Genomic DNA, 27096 nt, shown 5'->3' with positions numbered 1-27096 from the left:
ACTGCATAACTGTCTCAGATTGCTTTTTAGCATCTTTTTGACAGTTCTGTGTTTAAACACTGGTGCTGATGTCTGGGAAATTCACATTAACATACTTTTTGTATGGTGTGTAATCTGGAATAATACTGTAAATGAACACTCCCTCTGAAGTCATCTGTAACCTTCCAGCTCTATCCATTCTAGCATTGAAAAAGCCAGTAATTATACCAAACACTAAAACAGCAAACACATAAAACACTGCTCACGTTGATAAAACAGGATTCCTTAAAAATAGACGAAAGCAAATCAAACTAAAAAAACACCTGATTATAATCCAACTTAGGCTCTTTGATATACTGTGCTTTATACCCACCCACACACATATAATTGGTCGAAATTACTTCTAAAGGAAAAATGGCTTCCTTTTAGCCTGGTTTATTTAATTACCCTGCAATTATGCAGAACCAGCCCAATGCATAACTAGGCCATTAGAGTAGCTGCACTGAATCAAGACAAAAGGTTACATGGATCTGCACCTTCTGTTCACCTGTGGTCTGTAAGAGATGTCTAAAAAATTGCACAACTGCAATGTCTGCCTGTACTGAACCTTCCTTTGATGTGTCCCCTCAGCTTATGGCACTTGATGGCTTGAAAATCACTGACTATGTAAGTCACAGTCCATTTTCATAACTCTGTTTGGGGGTTTTTTGCTTCCTGGGATAGTTATAATCTTAAATTTTCTGAGGAGATATAATTCCTACCACATCTTTTCTGCCCCCTGAAATATTCTAGTTTTGGTTACAACTTGTATCTGGGGACCATGAAAAGGAAGGAGCTGGGAAAACTGAGTTAAAAAGTAACAATTAAAAAACGTTTTACACTTCCTACATGGATCTCTGTGCACGCTGATACAGATTCCTATTCAGATCTTCAGATCCCACGGAGGTGCTTTCAGCATCTCCCACTTGTCACCTTCTGGAAGGGAAGACTACAAAGAGCCATGTGTCATGTCAGCGTACGAGGTGCACAGCACTAATAACCATGTTTAATGTTTGTGTACAGTGCTGCACAATAGGTGTTCAAAGTGCTGTGCTGAGAATAATTAATCCTCCAACACATTCATGTAGTAGGTGGATCAAGCATCATTTTCACAATTTCACAAGGGGGAAAAATAAAGAGGCTGTCAAATCTGAAGATGACTAACTTGAATTTGGTTGCCTGTCTTCCTCAGGCTCTTTCAAATCTCTCTGCCAGAGGCAATGACAGTTCACAGACTCACATCCCAGATCTTTCCAGTTCTGTGGTTGTTCACTTCTGGGCCACACTGCCTTCCTAAAGCTACCCTTGTCTGCTAGTCTGGCATAAGACTAGGTATTTTTATTCACTTGCTCATTTGAAGGGTCAGGGATCTTGATATTTGTGAAACCTCAGTCTCAGAATCCTGGAGTTTGGGTACTTTTCAATGCATGAGTGGAAGGAGGCAAGCTCAATATTAGTACAAAGTTCAAGACATCCCCCAGAAGCTCATGGGTTTGGAAGTTGGAAATGAAGGAACAATGCTTTAGCACCTATCACCTCTACAGCTTGTCACCACTGGCACGGGAAGTCTATGTGGAAAAAAGTTCCTTTGGATCATCTTCCCAATACAGGGATGCAACTTAAATATTCCTCACAGAAGCCAGTTTAATATTCTGAAGTTCCTAGGACATCCTAACTCCCCAGAACTGGAGAAGTACTGGGAGAGTGCATTGCAGTGCAATTTTCTGTGTCTGAGCCTTGGATGTGTAAACGCATCAAGCCACCATACATTTAAGAACAGCAGTAAAAACCAACATTTGTTTTCAGTATGCCCAGTCTTTTAAAACTGACATCTGTTCTGAATCCCTGCACAGCTCAATGTTTTTCACTGCATTTCCAAAGCCATTCTTTTGTAAATAGATAATTAATGCTTAAATACTTCTTTCAAGGGATTTCTACATTAACATAAAAATAGTGTAATTATCGATGGTCAAAATGGCATGACTACAATATATAAATTCTAATTCCTTTTGCTGCTCTGAAGCTGATTTTTTTCACCTTCAACATGGTTTTAATCTGGTTTAAATGTGAGTATTACTGAACTTAAAAATATACCTGTTAAGAGAGGAAGAAAAATAATTACTATCATTTTGCAAAGCTGAGCAGTAAAGCAAAAGTAAAGCTAAGCCTAGTGACCACAAGTTTTTCTGAAGATCTTTTTCAAAACCTTTAAAAAGTAGAGATAATATTTATTAACAAATCTCTGATTCTGTCTACAGAATCTAATACTACAAGTTTAGATCAAATACAATCTAATTCTAGAAACAGGTAATGTTCTAGTAATGCTAATTATTACAATTGGTAGACATCTTCACTCTAAATTATTTTTTAGTCTGAAAAAAAATCTCATCCTTTGTGCTGAGTTTTCCTAGGTCAACTTCTGAAATGCATGTCAAATAATGTAATCCTTTTTTTTGTCTGTGTTTGTGTGTGTACAACATGTAATAATATTTTCAGGAAAATACTCTGAAGAGCTAATTATTGTTTTCCATTACAACTGCAAGTCACTTTCTCTTTTTTTTATTTCCAATTTACCTTGAACTTGAATCTCAAATAGAAAGTCTGTCTTAGAAATTGGAAAATCTCAAGCAAACACACTGAAACAATATATATTACACAATGTGTTAGTTTAAGTAATCTTCCCGATCCATGCACAGAAGGGAATTCTCAGAGAAAAGATGGAAGTGTGTGTTGCAGCTTATACCACAGATCAGCTATTTAGTTAAATTTCCAGGAAAGTAACCCACAAGCTCAAAGTGACAGCGGGTCCTGGAGCATGCACAATTTGGAAATAATATTACAGGCTTGAGCAAAGGGAATTACATGAGCAACTGAGCCAAGCAGGCAATTTTCAGTGCCAACAATATAGGAGATAAAAAATAGAGATGGTTTTGGAGTCAGTATTTGATGAGTGTACTAAGGCAGGACATATGTCTTTGTATTTGTCCTACAACATGTTTGATTGACATGCAGGTAAGGAAGGGAATAAATAACAAAACCCAAAATAATGAAAAAGCTGCAGATTATTTTTGTCTGTTTGAAATGTTATCATTAAAATCTCCTGAACATGCTGGAAAATTAGCACACATTCAAAGTCATACCAGGCATTCTTATAAATCATCAGAAAGTTTCCCTGGGTTCTTGGCCTCCTGTTCATTCCTACCATAAAACATACCTTGTACTTCATCTTATTCTGGTTCTCCAAAACTGAATTTTTAAATTTGGAAGAAAAATACAGTAAGAGAACAAACTAGATAAAAAAAGGAAAAAGTTGAGATATGATGGCAGGAGAGGGGTATATTCAGAAAAAAACGAAGGGAGGGCAATGAGCAGGTTGGCACTGTTTGTATGCTTTGTAAACTGACTATTCATCCCCTATTCCCTTAATTTCCTAAGTTACCCTGAAAAATGTCATCTCATTGTTCTGTTAAAAACAGAATAATCCACAAGACCAAAAAGGAAAAGAGAACTAGGAAATTTCATTGTGCAGGGAATAAATCTGTAGTGTTCTCAGAACATGTGCAGTTCTGGTCTCACTCTTTTTATAAGGATGAGGAACAAAGAGGTACAAAGAGTGACACAGATGATCAAAGGCATTTAAGGACTTCTGAACAATCTTCAGCCTGAAAAATATCTTAGGGGCAGATATGGAAAGAGCCTAAAAATTTTTAAGCAGAATAAAGAATGATAAATTTTTTCACTTGCCTCTTCCAGTATTAGGAAATACCAAATGAAACTAGTAGGTGACAGGTTCAGAATAAGCACAGTTCATCTCAACATCCCTGTTATGACAGCACAGGGATGAACTGTGCTTATTCTGGAACTCTGCTGCAAAACTGTCTGTGCTCATACTTTGCACAGACCCAAAATGCTATTAAAAAACTCAGAGAAGAAAAATCTATATATTAAATTAAAAGTAATGCTGGATTGCCTACCAGAGAAGGCTGGGAAAATAAGCCCAGACAGCGATCACCAACATTTTATCTCTTCCACAGAATTAGACACCAAGCCAGTCCTAGTGAAACCTCAACTCTCTCCCTGAGACAGGGCTTAGAGAAAAACACACATGACAGAAAGCAATTAATCACCAGAAAGAACAAACTGAAATGAACTAGAGGGCTTTAGGGGTCAGAAGTATAAAACTTGGTGACTAAAGGGCTGCCAAAACAGAGCACCTGGGTACCAGCCCCAGGCAGGGACAATTCTGGGATCGTAAGCGCCGTTACCGAGCTGGTGGCGGCCTTCATGGGAACCACGGACTGTCAGAAAAAGAGAACAGATTTTAGGGGATGACTCATCCAGCCAATGTGCCTCTATTAGCACAACACTTGAGCATGTGCTTGATAGAACCATAAGGCCCATGGAAGTTAATGACGGTAATGTAAAATAAATTTTCCATCAGACAGGCACAGGAGTTTTGTGTAAAGCGCAAAGATAAAATCTGAACTTGCTGAAGGGCGAGTTCATCTGGAAAGATGAAACAGAGAGATCAGAGTGGCACAGACCCAAGAGGGTATGGCAGAACTGAAAACTGAAAGGTGGGAATCAGTGATGCACATAGAGACTTGGAGCAAAAGCAGAAAGAGGGTTTGCATCTCGTGCTTGAGGGGAAGCTGAGATCAAGGGAAGCTGTACCAAACCTGGTGTTTATTGCAAGGCAAAAACAAAATTGTAATCTAAGGACAGCAGGAGACATGGATTAGACAAAGAAGTGGGAAAGTGAGCCCTGTACATGAAGGAATAAACAGGGAAATCTGGCAGCAGCAAGGAAGAATGTCACTGGAGGAAAAGTTGGTGCCAGAGTCTGTCAGTTACTTTCTCAAGAAACCAGTAAAATATTAAGGAAAAGTAAGAAGGTTGGATTAGCTGCAAAATTATGGAAGGTACTGGAAGCAGCTATCTAGAAAAATCAAACCTGTTGGAGACTAACACCTTCACAAAAAAATGGACAATCAGCAAAACCTTCTGAAATTCCTTCTCAATGGGGATGCTTTTAACCATTCTGCCATTTACTGCAGATTTTGTGAACACTCAGTATATTCAAGAGTTGATAAACAACCAAACAAAAACTTTATTAAAAATTTAAGTTAAATCTTTATTTTAAATTGCCAAGAAACTGAACAAAAACCTTTTAACTTGCTAACTTCCTGTATCTCAAATCTTTTGCTCTTGCAAAAATATAACTCCAACCACCAAGATCACCTTTTCCCAAGCGCACGCTACCATGAAATTGGAAGCATGCCTGAAAAGTCAGAAAATTAAGCCCTTTTTTTTTGGAATAAAAATGATGAAGAGAACATCACAGAAATGCCTTGGGAAATCTTCCTACCATTCTGAGAGGATTTCAGCTTACAGACATCTTCAGAACACGGTACAGCTGTGACCAGCAGGGAGGCAGATGGAGAACTGGAGACAAAAACTCCAATTGCAGCAAGCAATGAGCACAGCCCCATCCTTGCTCACCAGCAATATCCCAAAGCACTTCTCTTCCCACACCAGCAGATAAATAAAATCAGGATTATTTAGAAGGGGTAACCATATGGTTTGAATAATTTGTAAATGCTATTTTCAGCACATTACTATAATACATGGTAAAGACCTACAAAATAGGGTCAAAACTTGCTGTTTTATAACAAACCTGTTCTCTTTGGGTGCAGAGACAGAGTTGATGGCTCTATATCAATTATTCCACTTGCTGTTCCTACCTTCATAGTCACAGAAAAAAAACAATTGTTCCATGTGGGGCATATTATTGGCTTCCTGAGCTCAAATAAATATTTATCAGCCTTGCTAATAATTATTTGCTAGTAAATATTTGTTTAAATTGTGAAGTCCTGACTTTCCTTTTTGAATTCCATTTCAGCCTACATGCATCTGTCTGCTTTGTGCCTTCCTAGTGGATTGCTGCAATATGTAGAAAAAAAAAAAAAAAAAAAAGGAAAAAAACGCAAAGATATCAACTATAAGAAAGAAAATCAACATAAAACTTGAAATCTGTTACCCTTAAATTGTGTACTTCCTCTCTCCAACTCCTTCATTCCCTCTCACCTTTTTTCAATTAATAAAGTCCTAAAATCCAGAAGCCACTTTTATTCTAAATTAAGGTATCTGCAATGCTGCAAGAACAGCACTGATGAGGGTTTTTGTCTGGATACAGTGCATGCTTTCCAATTTTTTTTTTTTTTTTTTTAGCATATACAAAACATTGCAGAAGCACATGTAAATCATCGCTCTCTTGCCCAGTGGAACAGAATTTCAGTTAGCAATGCCAAAAGTTGCCTACAGAAGGCATCTACATCTGGTCTGCTACATCCAAGGCAGCAACCACAGGCACACAGGGTTTGCTTTGTTCAGAATTCATCTCTGTGGCGCAGCTGAGCCTCAGATATAAAAAAAACCCTCAAACCTATGAGCCCTCTGGGGTTAAACAGAAAAATGTTTTCAGTCACAACAACTTTTTAGGGGAGGCAGCAAAGCTGTAACAATGTATGCAAGAGGTTTTATGCAAATCATTAAAGCCTCCTGACTTCAATTGTTGCTAACACCAAGAAGTTGCTTAATGTACACTTGAGAGTGTGAAGGCAGAACAGATGAATAGTCTCACAAATCCTATTTGCTCAGTTGGAAAAATGCAAAAATATTTGTTGAATCTAAGGAAAAAAAATCTGATTCCCGCTCACTGCCATTCAAATCTAAAAGTCAAATTAATATTCATGATTTCTGAGTGTGTGATGGTTTTTAACTGGGAGGCAGAAGGGGCAGATACAATCAGTAAACAAATTTACTGTTGAATCCACACAGAATTCAATACCTACCTAGCCACTCGTTGAATTTTTTTACTTCACTAGGAAGCCCCAGCTCAGTAAAATCACCAGCATGTATTAGCACATCTCCATATGGCATTTGGATGGGATCAGTTCTTGAGTGAGTATCAGAAATACAGACAAATCGTGTATATCCTGGAGGCTTCGGAGCGTCATGGGGCACCGGATCAACCCTGCAGGAAATGCATCATAACAAGGTTACAAAGTATTTACCTACTCCTTAGTGTCTGCTTTGCAATTCTGACACTACTTTTTTACCTTTACAAAAGAGTACACAGATTTCTAAATCTGCCTGATGGAAGGATTTGTTAAAACAAACCTAACACTAATGGGAGGTGCAAAAATTCTTGATGTTCACATCACAACATTTGCAGTATTTGTTGGGTAGATAGATTAATTTAAAGAGATTAAGGAAAAGAGATTGGACTCTGGCAGTAACTCTGACACAAATACAAATAAATAAAAGGTATTGCCATTTTCAAAGGAAAAGTACTATCCCATTTCATTGTTTAAATATGATTACACTGTACACAGGAAAAAGATTTATTTTAGATACATAAATACATTTAGATGCTTTTTTTTTCCTTAATTATAACTTCTTTTCTGCAAGTTACTCAATTTGAGCAAATTTAATTAACACATTTTGGAGATATGTTTCAGTGTGTTAATGCAAAGCAACATTAAAACTCTCCTAACAGCTGTAAATGTATGTTAAAGCCTGACTATTGTCAGGACAAAGTGACGACTTTCTGGGCTTAATTACACTAAATGAAATCAGATGCTGTGAGGGGTGAGGCAGTATTGTTCAGAACCCAATCTCTACATTCAAAACTGAAGAAACTAGAAGATCTGACCCAGTTTGATGAGACTCACTTATATCTTACAAGAGGAAATCAGAGAACATGCCTCTGCCATAGAAGGAATACTTGTTTTCAAATCAATCTTTTTAACCTCAATCCATATTTTGTTTGAATACATAGAAGCAAATCTATCTATATGCAGCTATACTGTATCTGCTACTCCAGTTAGGGAATTCTGGTGGAAAAAAATCAAAAAGCAAGAGATGCAAGAGTTATATTAATGTCACTAGAAACCAGAGAGATATACAGAAATGTTATGAACCATTTTACTTTCACAACATTTCTTTTGAAAGGGCAAATAAAATTAGTTTTGCTCCCTGTTGCAGTATACAGTACATATTTCTATCCCTTGCTGGTTATGCTTTAATTCAGGAGCTTACTTTTACATAAACAAACTCAGGGGAAAAAATTACAGAGATATTTTCTTTTAATAATACTACTTCTGTTTACTAGGTAAATTTTCAAAAAGCATTTTAGAGCTTAAAAGGTGTAAGATAATAATCTTTAATCACTCAACCTTTTCTCTGTGTCAAAAAATCTATGAAATCCATAGGCAGATAAACTGAGGTGGTTTTGCCAACTTCCCAGGATAAGTGATAGGGTGAGGAACAAATCTAAAACACTGAAACCTTGTTAAATACAGAAAAAGTTCTTAGCATTTTCTACAATGTAACTAGAAAACCAGAGTATGAACCAATTATTTTGTATCTTTGCCACATAGGAAGAAGAAATATTGGGGTTTTTATAGCAAAACTGGAGGAGCAGCCTTTTTGTACAAACACCTTAAGGCTGTCTTTCTGAAGTTCAGGTTTTAAGCAGAAAGTAGTTGAATATGAGCTGAGGGGTAAACCCAGCTGTGATCAAATCCTACCTGATGAACTACATGCCAGGGGCATATGTAAGCAGGGATGCAGTGGGAACTCCAAAATTTGGGTGGCAAAAAGTGCAGTGCTTGGACTCCAAGCAGCTGTAAACACCCTGTGTAGGGCATGTGGGGAAGGGCAGATGAAGGAAAAGAGTTGAGATGTTAAAAATGCCTCTGTTTTGGAGGAGGAGAGAGCTGCACAGGGCAGGCTCCAGGGGAGGCAGCAGGAGTGCAGAGGAATGTGGGTGGTGAATGGTGGGGCTCAGACTGGGAAGTGAGGATTTGCCCTCAGGTGGGAGCTGGGTGAAGGATGGTGCAGTCAGTTCACAAAATGAACCAAGAAGGTTGGATAAAAATGATGAGGGGCTGACCTTGGCTATCACTGTAGCTGTTCAAGCTAAAAGGATTAAACACCAGCGCAGTAAACTGAATTACTGCTCTCCCTGCCCAACACTTCCCAAAGCAAGTTACAGATGGCATTACTGAGCCAGCTTTAAATCATGGATACTGCCTTGGCAAACAGAAGGATATGGACTGGTCCAAAACACCACTCTTTGACTTTTCATGCTAGGGTAGCCTTTAAAGCAGGTACAGCTTCTCTTTCAGAAATCTTTTAAAGCTCAGCACAGCAGCAAGCCGGGTGCTAGGGAGCAGTGTATGTTTCACATAGGAAGCTGTGTGGAAAGAACAGCAGACTTACCATGGCAACCCCATGCAGCACATAATGCACATGCTTTGGATGGGGATGGGGAAGGTGTGGACAGCATTTTCCTGGTTGCTGAGGTATGTGTAACTTTTAAATTCTCTGCAATAGGCCAGAGAATTTTCGTGGGGAAAAGGCATCAATATAAAAAAAGCCACCCAAATAAATGAGATGCAGATTTCTCATGTTGAAGTGATATGCATGCACTGAGACCATATATAGGTAAAAGCATATGTCAAGTTTCACAAACTCATCTAAGTTGTATTACTGGAAATAATTTCTGAAGGCTCAATCCCCATATTCTTGTGTAACGCATTCCCACAGCAGCTGTCACACCAACACCCAATGCACAGCTTGCAGCATAAGCAGAGGAATACAGATCTGCTGATTATTTTTGTGCAAATGCTTTTGTTTTTCTTTAGATCAGAAGGAAAACTTGCAGAGAAACTGAAAAGTGAAGTTGGAACATCTCAAAGAAAAAACACTTCTAGAGGTTAGTTCATACACTAGATTTCAGTACTTCAGGAAGGAGTGAGACAGGCACTTTCCAGAAATGACTGATGGACTTGAAAACACTGGCAGAATTTACCATCCTCCTTGTCAGAGGCAATCCAGTCATCTCACAAGCACAGGGATGCCAGACTATGACAGGTCTAGAAAGGGCTGTCAGCATGTTCTGGGAGCTAAAACATCAAATAAGAAATCCAAACCTGCACAGAGGACCAAGGAAGAGCAGAAGAAAAAGAGCATACAACCCTCTGCTCCCCCTCACCCGTGGTTAAAGTAGTTTATTGAGAGTTCAGATGTTAACAGGTCTGTATGAAATCTTGCTGATTGTCTGCAACATCACTAATGGAGGTATTTTGAACCATGCACAAAGCCTTCACCTCCCTGAAGTTAAGGACAAAACTTGCAGGCACAGAAGCAGGGCTAGGATTTCACCCACAACAATCATGTGAATAAAAGGTGCTTTTGTCACCCTTTTTATGTCTACTTTTCCCTTCTTTGTTACTATTCTGTTCACTGGTAGGAAGAAAAAGCAATCCTGCTGGTATTCAGAAACATTATTTACTATTTCTGTACAAAGAGAAAGAGTAGGTCAGATTGTGGTACATGTTTCAATTGATTTGGTCTGTTTTTCTATTTGCACAAGCTTCTTCAATAGTATTAATCATTCATGAGAGATTGCTAAACTCTTCTGAGGAACTATTTTCTAAGGATATGTTATTTTCAACTCCTTGCTTGGGTGCTGGGTTTCGATGGAGTAGTTGACTGCCTAAGCCTCCAGTACCATGTTTTCTTACTGGTTAGAAGTTTAAGCAGCATTTTGTTGAGAGCCAAGTGAATAGTAATAAATAACTTATTTTCAGCCCAGTAAAAAACATTTTGCTTTTAAGATCAGGAAACAGATTTCTGAGTGTCCAGGAGCTGTCTGAATATTCACAAAGAAAAGCTAAGCCTCAACAAATCAGGCAACCTGCATTTGGCATTTTCATTTGTAAAAGTATTTTAGAACCCACATTTGTTTGTTTGTACTTTTTCTACCATTTGCCAGCTCTATAAACAAAAGATGTTTCCCAGTGCTAACACTCAACTCATTTTACTGTTTGCATTTCAGTAGGATCTAAAATACCCCAACACAGACCATAATATACTGCCCCCAAAAACCAAGTGTTTGCTCACCATCTTGATATATATGTTAGTCATCAGATTTTTTTATATAATCTAATTTATGCCAAAAAAGCATTCACTAAATAGACACACGGCATTCTACCAGTCACAGTGCTGAGTTTTTTAACTGCAGAAATCATGACCTACACTTTTAAGTTATCAAATTATATTACATACACAAAATGTGAATCAGGTGACTATTTGTTCAGTCTTGCTAAAGGAAAAGGGTTCTCTTTAAAAAATTAAAACCAGCCATCTGATCTAAAGATAAGGCTGCTTCTCTCTTTAATATACGCAATAAAATGGTGCAGACATTTTCATTCCCTATAAAAATATTTTACAGTAGAATTTTATACTTAATTTATTTGTAATAGCTTTACTGTTTTGCTCTTCCTTCTGGCTTTAAACTTTATGGCAGGTTTCATTTTGTAATTATAATTCTCCACTTTACGTTACAAGTAAATCATCTAGAGCAGTTAATTTTACTGATGTTGTCATTATATTAAGAAGTCAGAAACAAACACATTATTTTAATTACTCTTTAAGCACTTGGCAGTTTTGGAAAGTAAGTTTTCGGATGGGTGCCCACAGTATTTTATGTATTTATATGATTTTTCACTTATATTCAGTTGTAAAATAACTAACCAAACAGAATGTGTGCTGTACAGATCCAGGCTTGGTATGTTCAGCAACCACGTACATCATTATGCAAGTGCACAAAGCAAACAAACGTTAGTTATTAAGATTGCAGAAAGTATCATCCTTGTATCATCTCGTGTTTTATTGCCACCACTTGTTTTTTATTTCTCTTTTCAATACCTAAGTACTATGTATTACACCAGTGAGGGAATCTTTCTCCCATCTTTTAACAAAGTACTTTTCAAATGGCCTGATTTCTTGTCATTATAGTAAATATTATTAGAAAGGCGGCAAAACAGCGTTCCTTGAATTCTTTGTGACTGGTCCATGGAATACCATATCGACAAGGCAATAACCATTCCGAAGGCTGTGCCGGAGCAATAACAGCGCTATAATACTTACATTTGCACATGCGGGGGCTGGAAGCGTCCCTGGTTAATGTTGTAGAACGTGAAAGCCTGTGTGGGGTTGGAGCTGTACTCATCCACCTCGATGATGAGCCGGCTGTGCTGGTGCCTCCTGGCCGCCATGATGTGGGACTGGGCGAAGGCCATGTCTGCGCGCGGTCCCGGCGCCCTCAGGCCGCCATCTCTGCTATCTGCCTGCTGCGGGGGCCAGCAGCATGGCAGCCCCCGACCCGGCCAGCACGCTGCCCTCGCAAACACCTGCGGCACAGGGAGATACGCAGCGTCACTGTCAGCACTTCCTCTGGCACAAGGGCTCTGTGGAACGGGAGGGGAAGGTGGAGGGATGGAGACAGACTGCTCAAAGTACACAAACTTCTCCAGTCAGCAACCTGGTGAACATGCTTTACTAGGGGTGGGAAGCACGGAGTAAAAGTAAACTTGCTACTCTTAGAAATGTATAGAAATGACTGTGTGAGAGCTGTCTCTCCGTGATGCACAGAGGAGAGGAGCCATAGTAGCCCCCCTGTCACACCCAATGCTGTTAGCCTGGTTCAGCACCAATCTGATCTTTGCTTGAGGCCTTTTTACAATTGTATTTTAATTATGGAATAAATTCTCCTTATTAATCAAATTGGCTCATTCATTTATAACAAGAACATAGCTCAAGTGTTTCAGACTTTCAATCCAAACGCAAAAGATAAGTCCAAGCCACATCAAATCACAATATTTTTCCAATACAATCATTCACATTCTTTTTTTTTTTCTATAGAACTGATGAAGTTTTATTCCCCATCCTCCCTCAGAAAACCCCCACCAAACCTGAAATGGAATACATGACTATGCACAGCACTCAAATGTAAGTAAATTGAACAAGAACTAGTTTAACTAAATTTTCCCAATCTCTCTGACATTAGAGAGAAGCATTGCAAATGCCTGTTCTTTACATCAACAGAAGAGTGAATGGCTTTCTGTGCACTCGATCCTGGTTTTATAGCATCACTGAAGGAACTCCTTGAGGACCACACAACTCCTTGAGTAAAGGACATATATAGGAAGGGCTCCCCTCTTTAAACAATTTCCAGTCAGTACTAGCCCAGCATTCTGAATTCACAGGAAAACAGAGTGATTCCAAGGGTAACACACAGTTAAAAGTTACTAAATATTAAAAAAATGTAAAATCCCTGCAGGTTTTATGTTTGGGAATAATTTTTTCCCTGAAGGTTATGCAAGTGTAGAACAGCAGTACCAAAAATGTGTAGGGGAAGAACAATGTGAAACCAACTGGAATGCAAAGAGTATCCCCTAGAAACAGCAGAAAGTAATTTAAATGTGAATTTTACTCTTATTTCCCAGTTTTAATAAAAAATGGATTATAAGCTATAAAGGTGGGTATTTTTACAGTATAACTTTGCATCTTTTTTACAAGTTGTCTGACTTAAATATTGACTTTCATGCAAGCAGGGGCTCTTTTCTTCTAGGGAATACAAGCAATCTGATTCAAAGACATATTTCATGAAAAGCCATGCTAGAGTGCAACAATTCACTTAATATGCAGAGTTTTGGAGAGCAGGACTAGAAATATTTTCTGTGACCAAGCTGATGTGCCTTTCTGCCATTCTGAAGGGACCACTGCCGAGAGTGATGGATGAGGGAGGCCTTCACAGTCACTCAGATTTTTAAAACTATTTACAAGTACTTAGGTCCAATTCAGTTTAGTGGCAGTAAAGCACTTAAGCATCTTTAAAAATCTGGGCTGCAGTCCTCTGCTTAACTACCGCAGATGTTAAGTGCTCCAAGAAGTGGCAGAGTATTTTTGTTTGGGAAAATCTTGTTCTCAGGAAGCCGAAATGAAAGATTCAGCTTGGTTTTTGTTACTGGCTGAATGGCTGTAAGATGATGACAACTTGCTGTCACTAACAAGCCACAGCGAAACAGCCTCAGAATAAAGGAGCAGATTCCTACATGCCCTCCCCTAGAACGGAGTGGTAAGGAAATGCTAGAATAACAACAAAGAAAATTTGGGATTTCAAACACTCTCAGATGCTCAGTTCAGGCTGCAGAAGAAGCAGCAGCACAAAGGAATGTGCCAGAGCAGGGGGAGGGAAGGGAGGCACGATCCTTGTAAGAATAATCAAGTATAAATTGCTGCATTTAGGAAATAAGAAATTATGACAGCAGATGTGAAGAACCTTCCCTAAGGAGCTTCCTGTATTAAATGATGCATTTGTAAAGAAGTTTGAATAGTCAAGGTCAGAGATTTTATAGGGGGCAAACTGTTCTAAGTGAACCTACTTCTGTTTGAAAGAAACTATTAGAACTGGTGACCTCTAGAAATATTCTCCAGTAAGAGAAATAATTTATGATTCCACGCCTCCACATAAGGATTTCAAACTACCTGAAAAATACAGCTTTTTTTTTACAATTTGGGGATTGTACCCACTTTACACACAACTGAACAGGGGTTTCAAAGGAGTTAAGGCATTGCCTTAGGGACCTAGAATCTCCCTTTAGCCTTGGGAAGCTCTCAGGAGCTCACAGCAGCTGAGGAAACAGCTTCTGTCAGTCTCCTCTTTGGCTTCTGTCCTTTACAGCTTGTCACAAGTCAGATGTCAAGTCTGCTGCAGAAACAGCAGATAAACCTGCATGTACCCCAATATCCACCCTTTGGCTCTCTTCCCCTTTCTGGGTTAGTGGAATGGCACATACCAACACAATTTAACTCAAAAGACAAATTTGTTTGGGAACAGAAATGCATCCAGTACACCACTCGACACACCCTTAGTGCTGAAGAGCTCTTTTAAGCAGGGAATCCACCCTTGCCCACGGAGAGTGAGTGAAGCAAACACCATTTGGCCAGCCTGAGAGAATGGCAGCAAACACCCAGCAAAAAGTTCATCCTATGTACAGGTGAAAAATGGGAAAACAACCTGTTTCCTTTGATTTAAAAAAAAAAAAAAAAAAAAAAAAAAAGGGGAAAAAATGCAACGGTATATTGAGTCTTCTGCTCAGTGACAGTCACTCAGTGCCAACCCTGGACACATAAAAACCATAAAACAAGATGGAAAGGGAAGGGAAGTTCTGGGAAGAGAGGAGAGGAGAGGAGAGGAGAGGAGAGGAGAGGAGAGGAGAGGAGAGGAGAGGGAAGAAAAGATCTTAAAAAAAAAAAAGAAAAAAAAAAAGAACAGCAGTCACTGAAATGCCCTGAATGCCCTGCGCTAAACAGAAATCATCTATGTAACACACAGGATCAGTAAGCATAATTCAGTATCAAGCTGATAATTCAGTATCAAGCTGATTTCAAGCTCATTTCAGAAACATACACAGATGTCTTTGAACCTTACCTTTCAGTCTATGGTTTTCTTCCTGCATAAGTGATTGGCTGACTACTGACATTCTTGGTGTTTGACAGAACAAGCTGTCTCCTTCCAGCTTGACTGATAACCAGACTGACACCCATTACTTCCCTCTTTCTCTTTCCATTTCCAATAGTTCCCCAAATTGTAACTTTTCCTTTCTTTTAATATTCTGAAATGTATTGCTTTCCCAAACCACAGTATAAAATGCAGCAGGGAAATAATTATCTGCTTCTGCAGCATGCAAGTTTTAAAATTATATGCCCAGCATTAACAACACAGAGAGTTAAGGCTCAAATCCCCACAGCAACAACATGCTAACCATCCTCTTCCCCCAGACTTATGGAGCTGCGGGATGTCTGCCAGGGAAAAACAGAGAAATGTAAAAAGGACTGCAAGAACATGAATACTAAAATAAATATCTCAAACCTGGCTGTTGGAATCACAGACTGAGAAAAAGCTATTAAATCAGCTAAGCCATCTTCTTACAGAAGGCAGGAATGTTCTCTGTACATTAATTTCCTGCTGTTCTCTCCAGCGTGCGTTCAAATGGGCCCCAAAGTCCACTGTGTGCAATGGACACTGCTCCAGCCTTCAGAAGGCTTCACATCAGGACATAAACTGTGAGCACTGAAACACCTCTCCTAAAGAATTACTGGACTAGGCAGCTAGGACTACCCAGCTATATTTAAGTACTTTATGAGGTCCTCAAACAAATCTTTGTATTAAAAGTCTATATTTTTTTTTTACTTTTTCAGCCTGAAATTTCTGGTGTTATATCTCACCAGCATAAATATTTCCCCATCTAGATGAACTTCCCAGCCTTTTTATACATCCTATTTATCTTTTTTTTTTTTCATTTCAAGCCAATGTTTTATTTTGATCTCACTTCTCCACTCACATATTTTGCTTTATTCTAGGTTCACTCTCATGACCACTGTCTCTTCCCAAATCTCACTCCACTGCCCCACTGTTCTCTCTATCATCCACCCTTTGTGTCAAGTCTAAAAACACCACCGACACTTCTTGAAAATAATTCCTGCAGCACACAATGTGAATCCAGAATTGAAGCTACATGGATCAAGCAGATGTCATTGAAATAATAATTAGAAACCAAGATAAAATATTGATTATGATAATTTTAATAATAATTTTTAAAAGTCAGTAATTGGGAGAAAACTATAAAGGTGTTCTCTGTTGAGGACTGAACTTTGCTAAGCTGCAAACATCTGAAGGTCAAGAAGCACAGTGTGACTGTAGCATATCACAGCAAGAAGCTGAACAGGGGCAGTTGCCAGATTTTCCACTACCAGTGAGACAAAGAGAGAAGAGAATGCTGGGACTCCAGACAGTACCAAGGTCAGGGGCAAAGAGGCAGCTACAGAAAACATGTTAATTTTGCTCAGCCAGCCTCTCAAGCTGATGTTTGGGGAGGCAATGAAAGAATAAAATGTAGTATTAAAAAAAAAAAAAAAAAAAAAAAAAAAAAAAAAGAGGCATTTCCATGCAGCTATGAAACATCAAAGCTGTATTTTTTTTTTCAGGGAAAGCCAGTAAGACAAGAGCAGTAAAGCACCTTAAAGAGGAGCATTGAGAGTTTGTGATAGACTGCATGGTGACACACTTGCTTCTCATGCAAGTCTTGGACACTGCTAAGTAGAAACTCTTTCAAGAGCTTTTATAAGCACCCAGGTCTTCCCTATACTACAGTGCCCCTCATAAACTGTCAGATCACCCCTTACATGAGGAAGTAGACCCTTTATTTAAACCCCCAAAATCACAACTGTCACAGCAAAATTTTTGCAATAATCAGCTCTACCGTCACAAATTCCTGCTTTTGCTTTAACTCCTGAAAACGCTTGTTACAAACTGACCACCAGTAAGTGAACATACTGAGACTAGAAAAGCAACCACTTACTCTGAGAAATAGGCTGAAAATACCAAGGGTTTTTGCTAAAATACCCATTTCACACAGTTCAGATAGAGGCCAATCAATGGAATCAGTCTGCTATCTTCAGTTCTTCCACTGGAAAATGAATATTGAAATAATCCTAAAAAGGCATTTCTCTGCAGGAAAGGATGAGCCAGGGAAGTAACACTGCTGTTAAAATCTTTCCAGAGAGATACACTTTCCTCTTCCTCCTCTTCATCTTCTGAAACAGAATGCAGGTCCTGGGAAAGCAAAACCACTGAGCCTCCCCTTGGCAGCCTGGTGTGCTCACCTGACAAATGAGGACTTTAAAGGGATGGAAGCACAGTCAAATGTCATGGAGACACTTGAGGATTTTAAGTTTGATCATGCACACTTCTACTGATGGAATCATTAGGCTTCCTAAATTAATAGGATTTGTCTGAGATAGGAACATTTCCCATTGCATTTAAAACAATAAACAAAACTAAATGTACTTCTAGGCCTTTTTAGAAAACATCTGAGATGAAAACATTTCTGTGCCAGCAAATCTAAATTTGATATCAATCAAATAACACTCAGCTCTGTGACTCCATCTTTTCCCTGGAAGTCATGGCTATTTCCACCCATATAAGCAAAACGAGGGAACGTAATTCTGAATTACCTGTAAGCCTCAAAACCCTACTCTTTTTGTCCTCTTCTGTTTAGAATCTCATATTTCAGATATCAATGAATACTTCAGTGCCTCATCATATATCTCACATATTTGTTAACTGCAGATCTGCAGGGCACTGAGCAATCTGGTTTCTAACATGGGAAAAGAAACAACCAGTGACTTAAATAGACCTCTTATTTCTCTATAATTCCAACCACCTTAGCCTGCATTAGGAAAAAAACAGGCAACAAAATCCCCCAAGTTATCTCTCACCATTCTAAAACACACATCATTGCTCTCCTTTGCAGGTTATAATGACCTGTCACATACAGTATGAGAAAACTCTGGACTGAATTTTTTTTCTTCAAATTAGTTACCTCCTTTGCTCTCGAACATAAATACTGCACATTTCTCTCATAATTTTCCTTATAAAGAACACGAACATACTTGTGAGCTTTAACTGTAATAAAAAGATTATATGGACACAGCAGGTAAAAAATGAGATAAATTATTTGGGTTTTGGGATTATGTGGTAACATACACTTCTATGAAGTTTCATCCAGAAATATACTGTACCTACAGCACACCAAAGTTCCGACAAGGCATCCAGGAAAGCATACAGACACTGAGTTCAGAAAATACAAAAATGGCACATTTACCTAAGAAATTCAATTCTGTATTTATTTAAAGCAGTTACCACTTAGAAACCTTCTTTGTCAGTTTTATTTTGAATGATCATTTGATTTTTAATTACTTTTTCTCATTTCCTTACTTAGTTCCCAAAACTATACAGCAAATGAATATTCTATTTATGAAAATTTAGTTTTATTTTGGCTCATTAGCAGTATAATTTTCTGAATCAATTTCTCATCCGTACAAATAAACTGTTCATTTATTCAATTTGAAAAATCAACAAAACCTAATAATATTGCTTTGTTTCCACCTTAAAATTCTGCTTTACCATATATCCAATATGTTTTAAATACTGGAGTGCTCTAAGATTTACAAATAGACTGAATGTTTGTCAAGGCTAAACGCATTACTGTAATCCTACATACGATAGCGCCTGAATGTATAAAAACATTGTAATATTTGAATGAAGTATTTAAATGGATACTTTTCTAAGTAAAACCAAATGTTTTTCCTGAAAAATATAATATTTTCACTCAATACTACCTTTAGTTATCTAAAAATACCTGCAGAGTGGATAATCTATGTAAGTAATTACCTCTAGGGAAGGAAATTTTAAATAAATATCTAAGAGCCACAAAAATAATTTCTCAATTTTGCCTTAGTCTCCTGCAAAAGTAATATATAATCTGCTATGTTACTGTAAACCATGTGTATATATTCATTCAGGAAAAATTAGAATTCCCCAAATGAGAATATTCATTCTAAAAGAAAATAGCTAAAAATACAAGTTATGTGGGAAATTACAAAAAAATGGACATTCCAACAGAAGTAAATTAGGGTTGTGGGGGTTTGATTCTACATTTCAGTTTGCAATTTGGGCATGTCATCTACTCCTGAATCTTTCAAAATATTATTTACTGAGGAGAAGAAGACTAAGTACTGAAACATATTTAAGACACAGTTTGGTTTAATTTTAAATTGAAGAATGTTCTTATTCTTTACTCTTTTGTGACAACTGGCCACATCCTCACTTCCTAGCCTAGTACAAGCCCTGCTGGGTGAAAGCCACCTGCCTGCGACACTCACTTTATCCAAATTGCTTTCAGTGGAATTTGTGTGTAATAAATTGACAGGCTCTTCCCTTTTCGTGCAGCAGCCCTGCTTGGCTGTGGATTCATTTCTACTGCCAATATTCTCATCTGATTTCAGGAAGAAATCTGATGCTAACAACTCTTGAAAGGACAAGAGCACAAAAGAGAAGTGGCCTATCCATCCCTGTAGTTCAAGATGAATGAAATGCCAAAGTACCAGCACATATGTCAAAGGTGGGATGTAGAACACAGCTCACATGCAAATATATTTATAGTGATACTACTTCTGCCATCAGTGTCTCTTTTTCTACTAAGATCTGGAGATAAATTATAAAATTAAACAAGCAAATCCTTCACAGCTACATTTTTTTGTCTTATACACAAAACTTTGAAAATTTACTATGCTGTCATATTATTTCTGCTGTTTCCACTGCTCCCTCATTTAGCTGCATCAATCCCACTGAAACCCTTCATGTCATCTGATTCATGTTCAGGGACAGAGTCACTGGGATTGTTACCTTTATTTTTCCAGGTATTGCCTCCAGGACTGATGTAAGGAAAAAACAGTCAACAACCACTCCCAACCTGAAGTCATGTACACAAAGAGCCCCCCTACGTGGTCCATGTGAGATAAAGAAAGGCTGCCCCTGAACTGTGCTCTGCCCATCAGCTGATTCACTGGCTGCTTGAAACACTCACTTGAAAAATTTTAGCTGCACTGGTGAAAAGATTTTCATGGGACACAAAAAAAAAAGCTAAAATAAAACTACACAGTATGGGGATGGAAAATAAATGGAGATCAAAATGTAAAAATAACTGGGAGGAAAATAATCAAATTCTGAAACGAACTCATTGTACATTTCTTTTTCTTTTCCCTTCTGTTTTATTTGATCAACATGGTGAAATCTGAACATTCTTTTTGATGTTAACAAACCTAAAGTTTCCACAAATATGTGTTGAAATTGACACTTACTGTCGTTCTTGTTGAAGTTACAAGCCAGTTAATCTCTGTCAGTAGCTAAACTCTAATCTACCCCATCCCCACTACATTAGGCAAGGTGTCTTAAACTTTTACCAAAATCCTCTCATATCAGGGACACAGTGTTGAGGGACAAAACTCAGAACAGTGATACAGTATAGAAAACCTCCAAGTAGAAATGTTTTGCTTTTCTGCCAAAGAACCAGAAGAAAGGCTAACCCACCAAGCCAAAATAATCCTTTTACGAATACATTATGAGTGTCCACAGACCAGGTGAAATCCGGCAGCAAATGATGCTGGATACAGCCCAACAGTAAAACAGTCTCTGCCCCAGATTACAGCCTCCAGAAACTCAACAAAGGATATGGGAGGAAAACAATGTAGCACAGGAATTATCAGTGCAATGGCAGCACACTGTGCTCCTTCCATTTTCTTTTAGGAAAAAATAATGCAAGATTAACATCACAAAAGACACAAGTGGGAAGAAGATGGGATCTGATAAGAGTCGGTGAGAGGAGGGAAAAGGTGATAAGGAATCAAGCGGCGTGCAGGGTGCTGGAGTTCCACAGCGCATCAAGCGCAGCGATGCGATTCCGAGAGCAGGCAAAAAAGGAGGCTTGTGCAAAACAGCCAATTAGGAAAACAGGGAAAAAACAATCAAAAATATCAGTCACAATCTCCTCCTTCATATGCCACTTGTGCAGCTGCTCTGCTGGCTTCAGTCTTTGGTTCAGTGACAAGACCCTAGATGCCGTAAGGGAAGCTGGACTGACTGCATGACAGAGGAATTCAATTTAAAAGGTGAAGAGGACACACCATATAAAAAGTAAGCTTGCAAAGAAAAGTGATACACTCTTGGTTTTAGCAGAAATGTACAAATTAGATATATGTAACAAGTGATGGCTAATGCTTGCAGTTGAAATGTATTTCTGCATTCCACCTCTCAATCAGTAAAGACGAGCCCTTACTGCACTGATATTAGTCTGATACAGAATACAGCGTATTTAAATGATATTATGAACTCAACCTCTACTCCCATAGTAAATCATAGCATTTTAAATTGTGACTGAATGGAAGATGCTGAGCATTTTGTGTTTCGGGTTAGTATAATGAATTCCAGATCAGTTATGACTGTAAGTTGCCTCGTATATACCACGATGGCTAATTGTTGATCCTAATACAATTCCCACTGCCTTGTCAAAGCATGGCAAAACTGCCACACTTGTTGACAGTCTCAACAATGAGGTCAAGCAGTGAGCAGTGCCCAGGAATGAACTGCTTTGACTCCAGAGGTGGTTACTGCAGAAGCAGGGAAACAGCCAGCACTGCAACAGCTCTACCACTTTTTGCAATGGATCTTATCAGGGGCTGTCACTCTGCAACCTTGCCTGAACATCACATTCTCATGCTATTTTATTTGTAATTACATTGACTGAAAAGATGATTTTCTAATGGGAAGTTAAAGGATAACAATCCAGTGACCTTAAAGAGCTGTCTTACATTAACCAACTTTGCTTATATTTTGAAACATAACCTAGAATAGCCAGGATTTAAAATGAAGGTTTTAAGTTAGAAATAATAATTAGAATTCATCTCAGACAGATGAAATTGACCTATGGAAAATGATGACAGAACCCAAACTGATGTATGAGCCAGAACATCCAAATTAAAGTTTCCAGGGCTACACTGAGTCTTATTTTGAAAGCTCATACTGTATGTTGCAATATTCTAATATTCCTTCATGTAACTGAACATGGGAAAAAGCTTTTCCTTCAGCTTACCTTGCACATCCCGTATGAATTCTTCAAAACAAAATTCCGCAAGGATCAAATGGACTGCACTGGATTATTTGTATTATGTTTATTAACCAACTGAGATGAAAACTGTTCTCATGGATGAAAAGCATTAAAATTCTCAATTATGAATGCACTTTCTAATTACTATTTGATATTGTTTCCAGATGTCTGAAAAAAAGAAACTGACTGGGTAATTGACTAAGCAGCTACCTGGTTTCAGGGGATTTGAGTCTCCTTCCTTGTAATTCAGTGGCAGAACTCAAGCTGACTTAAAAACCAATGATCTCTTTATACACTTTTACTTGTTCTACTAAATAGAAAAGTCCACTTCAGTGTAACTCTTCAGGTCAAGAGGACTGCACCTGAGGCAGCAGATCTGAACATGTTTGGCTCCTAGCAGGAGGTTTATAGTACATATAGTACATCCAATTAAATAAATATGACCACAAACTACACTACATTCTATGAACTATTAAGTGAAGAAGCAGAAACATTAATGTCAGAGTCATCTATGAATATATGCCAGATCAGAACTCCAGTCTGCTTTACATTCCTGCTGACAGTTCCCACAATGAGCATGCAGCATTAAATAAAAACCATGACCTGTTTAAACAAAGATCAGAGCACCAGCTTTATCTTTGCATTCTCTAATGTTTGTTGTTTGGCATCACAAACTAACACCAAAGCAAGTCGCTTGTTAATAGCAGCCCAGAAGGTTTGCATACAGGGCATGAGGGGATGGCTCCTGTCCACCAAGAACATTTGTGTATCGTTAAAATGGGCATTTTACTTCACACAAACATATACAGGTATTCTCTGCAGTTACTCTGCTGTGAATTATACCACAGGAGATCAGGAAGAGAAGAGAGGAGATAGAGGGGATAGTGTACAAGCAAGAAATTTTAAAGATTTTTAAAGATGTCTCGGATAGATTGAGACAATGAAACAAACCCCAAGAGCCAAGCTAAAACTGTTTAAACATACCATTGAAATTTTATGGGTAGTTACTAATATTAATCAGTTCACAAACATATGATACAAGGGAAAACTACTGCATTTAATAATTTTAAAAAATCTATATACAAATAGAAATCAGTAACCCCCCTATTTTTGTAGTACACTACCAGAGAATTTACAGTGTCTGGCATCACAAAACTGTTTATTCCAAATAGGTGCAAAACAGATTGCCATTTGCCAATGACTCCATAACTGGTCTTCTCAAAAGATGCATGATTTTTTTGTAGTCTGATTTCAGATAGGCACTTTTAAAATGTAGCCTTGCATTTTAAATATTTACCTTAGAAAACCTGAAAGTTCACTTCATCACAGGCTAATATTATGCAAAGTTTAATAATCATGCCTAGTTATCAATTTATCCAGAATATCCGGAGCTCCTTTACATTAGTCTAAATTAACCACAAAATTCATTAAACTGAAGTTGCAATGGCTATCAATACCATACATTATCAGCAGATCTCTCAATGATAATATTGTTAAGGTACAGACTGTGCAAGCAGGAATCTTCAACTATTGATCTTCCGCCAAAGAGAATGAAGCATTTAAAATCTGCCCAGTTTTTCACGTTTCCCATCTGTACCCTCAGTGTTACCCACGGACAAGCACACCCATTTATAAATGTACTCCACACCACCCATCTGAAAGGGTGAGATAGAAAACGCTAATCCTAAGAAAGCAATGAAAAGAACTGAAATCTCTGTCTACATGTCCTCAACCTTTTTACCTTTTTTTTTTTTTTTGGTCTGCTATACTGCTTTAAGCGTGCTGGATACCAAATAACAGCGCAATAAATCACATGCAAATCGGCATGAATCCTACCAAACTTATTCGAGCGGTTTCCTCCCGGAACAAAACTTTGGAGGTAACTCAATCCTCTCTACGACAAAGGGAAGTTCTTCCTCTTCCATCACCCTTCCCCCGGCTGTGCGAGGGACTATCCGGGAAGGCGCGCACGGCTTTTCCACGGGGGCTTCCTCGGCGCTGCTGCCCGGTGACGCTGAGCACGGCGCGGGGATGCGAGCGACAGCGCCCGGGGCGCCCGGGGCTGCCAGCCCGGCCTCCGCGGCAACTCTGCGAACAAAGTAACTTGGCGGCTGGGCGGCGGCGGGGCACGGCGGGGCAGCGGCCGCCCTGCCCTCGCCAGCGAGCGCTCGCACGGCCGGGGAGAGCGGCCCGCAGGGTCCCCGGAGCGCGGTGCCAGCCCTTACCTTGCTCCGCAGGCGCTCCGCACGGCCGGCGGCAGCAGCGCCGCGGGGCCGGGGCACGGGATGCTGCGAGGCTCCCGGCGCCTCTCCCTCCGCCTCTCTCCCGATCCTCAGAAAAGCCCTTCCCCCCCTCGCTCCCCCCCGCCTGCCTCACTCTCTCTGGCTTTGGGGCATAGATATTATGTGTATATATGTGTGTGTGTGTGTGTGTGTATATATATATATATATTTTTTTTTTTTTTTAAGAAGCCAAGGGGAAGCTTGGTTGGGAGAAGCAAAACCCTGACGCGCTTGGGGGTGGGTAGGTGGGGGGTGCGGCTGGGGGGGCTTCAGACCCTCGCACGGCAACACAGGCGGACCCATCCCCCCCCACCGTCTCCTCGGTCCCCAGCCGGGGGAGGCGGTCGAAGCTCACCGCCTTCCACCGATCCCGCATCGGGAACGGGCCCTGCGCGCGATTCTCCCGCCCGGGGCGGCCGCCCGGACCCCAGCCCCGACCCCCATCCCTGCGGGGGCAGCGGGGCGGGGGGGGCTCCCCAGATACGTACCCTGCCCGCCCGGGCCGGCTTGAGGACGCAGGATTTTGTGCGAGCGATCGTCTCCTTCTCCGGGAGCTCAGCCTCCCCTCCCCCCCGCCTCCCCTCCCCCGCCTCCCCCACCTCCTTTGGGGGGCCAGGAATCCCCCACTGCCGGCCCTGCCTCCTCCCCGCCCGGCCGGAGCGCTGCTGCGCCGGGGCCGCGGCGCGGCATGGCCCCGGAGCTCGGTGCCCGCGGCCGGGCTGCGCTGCGGTGAGCGCGGGCCGTCCCCTCCCGCCGCGGGCGCGGGTCAGCGGGGGCGGCGCGGGGCCGCCTCCGGCGTGAGGGGAGGCTGCGCGGCCCGGGGCACGGCGGCCGCGGGGAGCGGGTGCGAGCGGTCCGCAGGCGGGACACTCCGCGCCGGCCTTTCGGGGGATTGGGTGTCGCTGGTCCCCCTCCTTCCCGCGGCGGTCAGGGGGAAGTTTGGCGCCGGGGCTGCGGGGGGACTCTCCGGGCAGCGCCCGCGGCCAAGAGAGCCGCTGCCCGTCCCTTCGGCAGCGCAGGTGCTGGGGGGCGAGAAGGGCGCCGGGGGACTCCGGAGGTCCGGTCCTGGCAGGGTGCAGGGGGACACGGGGGTGGCCGAGGGAAGGTCCCTTCCCTGACAGCGCCTGGTGTATTTCTCAGAGGCACCGGGCACGCACAGCTTCCCTCGGCTTCGAAATCAGGCCATCGTAGAATCATAAATATATAATACTGCGTTCCTATGATATTATGAGTAGAGAGCAAGAGTTAAACGCATGCATTGAGGAGAGGCAAATTACATGTAAAGGGCTTCACTGCACAACTGCAGAGTGATTCTCAAATGAAAAAATTTCAAATCCTTACAAGAATAAATTTAATTCCTGCTCGTACGTTCCCGTATCGCCTGCTAGGCAAGCAAGCGTGCTGGATATCGAGCAACGATTAGTGGAGTTACATCTGGGCTGGGTACACATGGTGACTTACTGCTGATCAAACAGCAGTCTGAAAATCCCGAGCTGGAAAATACCCATTCTGGACAGAATAATTGTACTTTCCACATCTCTTCCAGGTCAGGGTGGAACAGAGAGCCCTGGGAAGCGTTCTGGAGGAAAGGAAAGAAGCCATGGAGCCCCGCACACGGTCCTGTACTACCGAGCAGAGCCAAACTCACACGCAGGCTCTGCCCGGGCCAGGGGGACCCCACGAGAAGTTCCTGTGCCCTGTGCTCAGAAGTCCAAAACTGGACCTGAAAACCTTCCCCCACAGCTTCCATTGCTGGCAAAACATACGTATTTATCTTGAAAGTTTGCTTCTTGACCTGTCAGCGCTTTTGCAACAATATAAATGTGCTTGGGAAATTTTTGATCGGCCTAATGGTTAGGACCTATTAGAAGCTGCAGAACATATTCACAATCAATTCACTTATTCAGATGCATGAATGCAAGCTTAGAAAAGTAATTACAGGCACCTTTTTTTGGAAATCTTGAGGCTGTGTGGCTTCCCCACGGGAAATATGAGTAATAAATTCCTACTTAAAAAAAAAAAAAAGTAAGAAAGAAGAAAATGTGCTAAGCATTGTTCTTATTTATTTTTGTCTTTAATATTAAAAATTGTTGATTAAATGTTCCAGGTGAGGCAAGGGTGGCTGGATGCAAATCCTTAATTTTCACAGAAAAATGAAAATCCTCAATTTCAACTATTCCTTAAAAGAACAGGAAAGATTTGATATTGATAATTTAGATCTTCTTTTCACTTTTTAAATTTTAGTTGTCTTTTGTAAGAGAAATGGATTTTTCTTTTTTGAAATCAGCTGGTCAGAATTAGCAGACTGGCCATTTTTCTACTGAGAGTTAATGTATCTATAGAGTTAACATCATATCTATACACATTAAATA

At 40.3% G+C, this 27096-nt stretch overlaps 1 protein-coding gene across 4 annotated transcripts in view; it reads right to left on the bottom strand.

The window, feature by feature from the left end:
• Positions 1-25290, bottom strand: part of MPPED1 (metallophosphoesterase domain containing 1) — a 60925-nt gene extending 35635 nt beyond the window's left edge. The window contains exons 1-3 of one of the 4 annotated variants that reach the window (XM_054282071.1): positions 25213-25290; positions 12022-12284; positions 6873-7054 (exon numbers count right to left, since the gene is read on the bottom strand). In XM_054282071.1, coding sequence (XP_054138046.1) covers positions 6873-7054; positions 12022-12173 — 334 coding nt within the window. In that variant the 5' untranslated portion in view covers positions 12174-12284; positions 25213-25290. Of the gene's footprint in view, positions 1-6872; positions 7055-12021; positions 12285-15367; positions 15920-24278; positions 24369-24667; positions 24768-25212 lie in introns of those variants that run through there. The other 3 variants (XM_054282070.1, XM_054282068.1, XM_054282069.1) reach the window with 3 other exon arrangements.
• Positions 25291-27096: the final 1806 nt, after the last annotated feature.

The sequence above is a fragment of the Melozone crissalis genome, unplaced genomic scaffold (genome assembly GCF_028551555.1).
Source record: "Melozone crissalis strain CALT ecotype California unplaced genomic scaffold, PUWL_Pcris_2 ptg000033l_1, whole genome shotgun sequence".
Classification (NCBI taxonomy): Eukaryota; Metazoa; Chordata; class Aves; order Passeriformes; family Passerellidae; genus Melozone; species Melozone crissalis.
The sequence above is the reverse complement of the archived record's forward strand: the minus strand, read 5'-3'. Positions and strand labels throughout refer to the sequence as shown.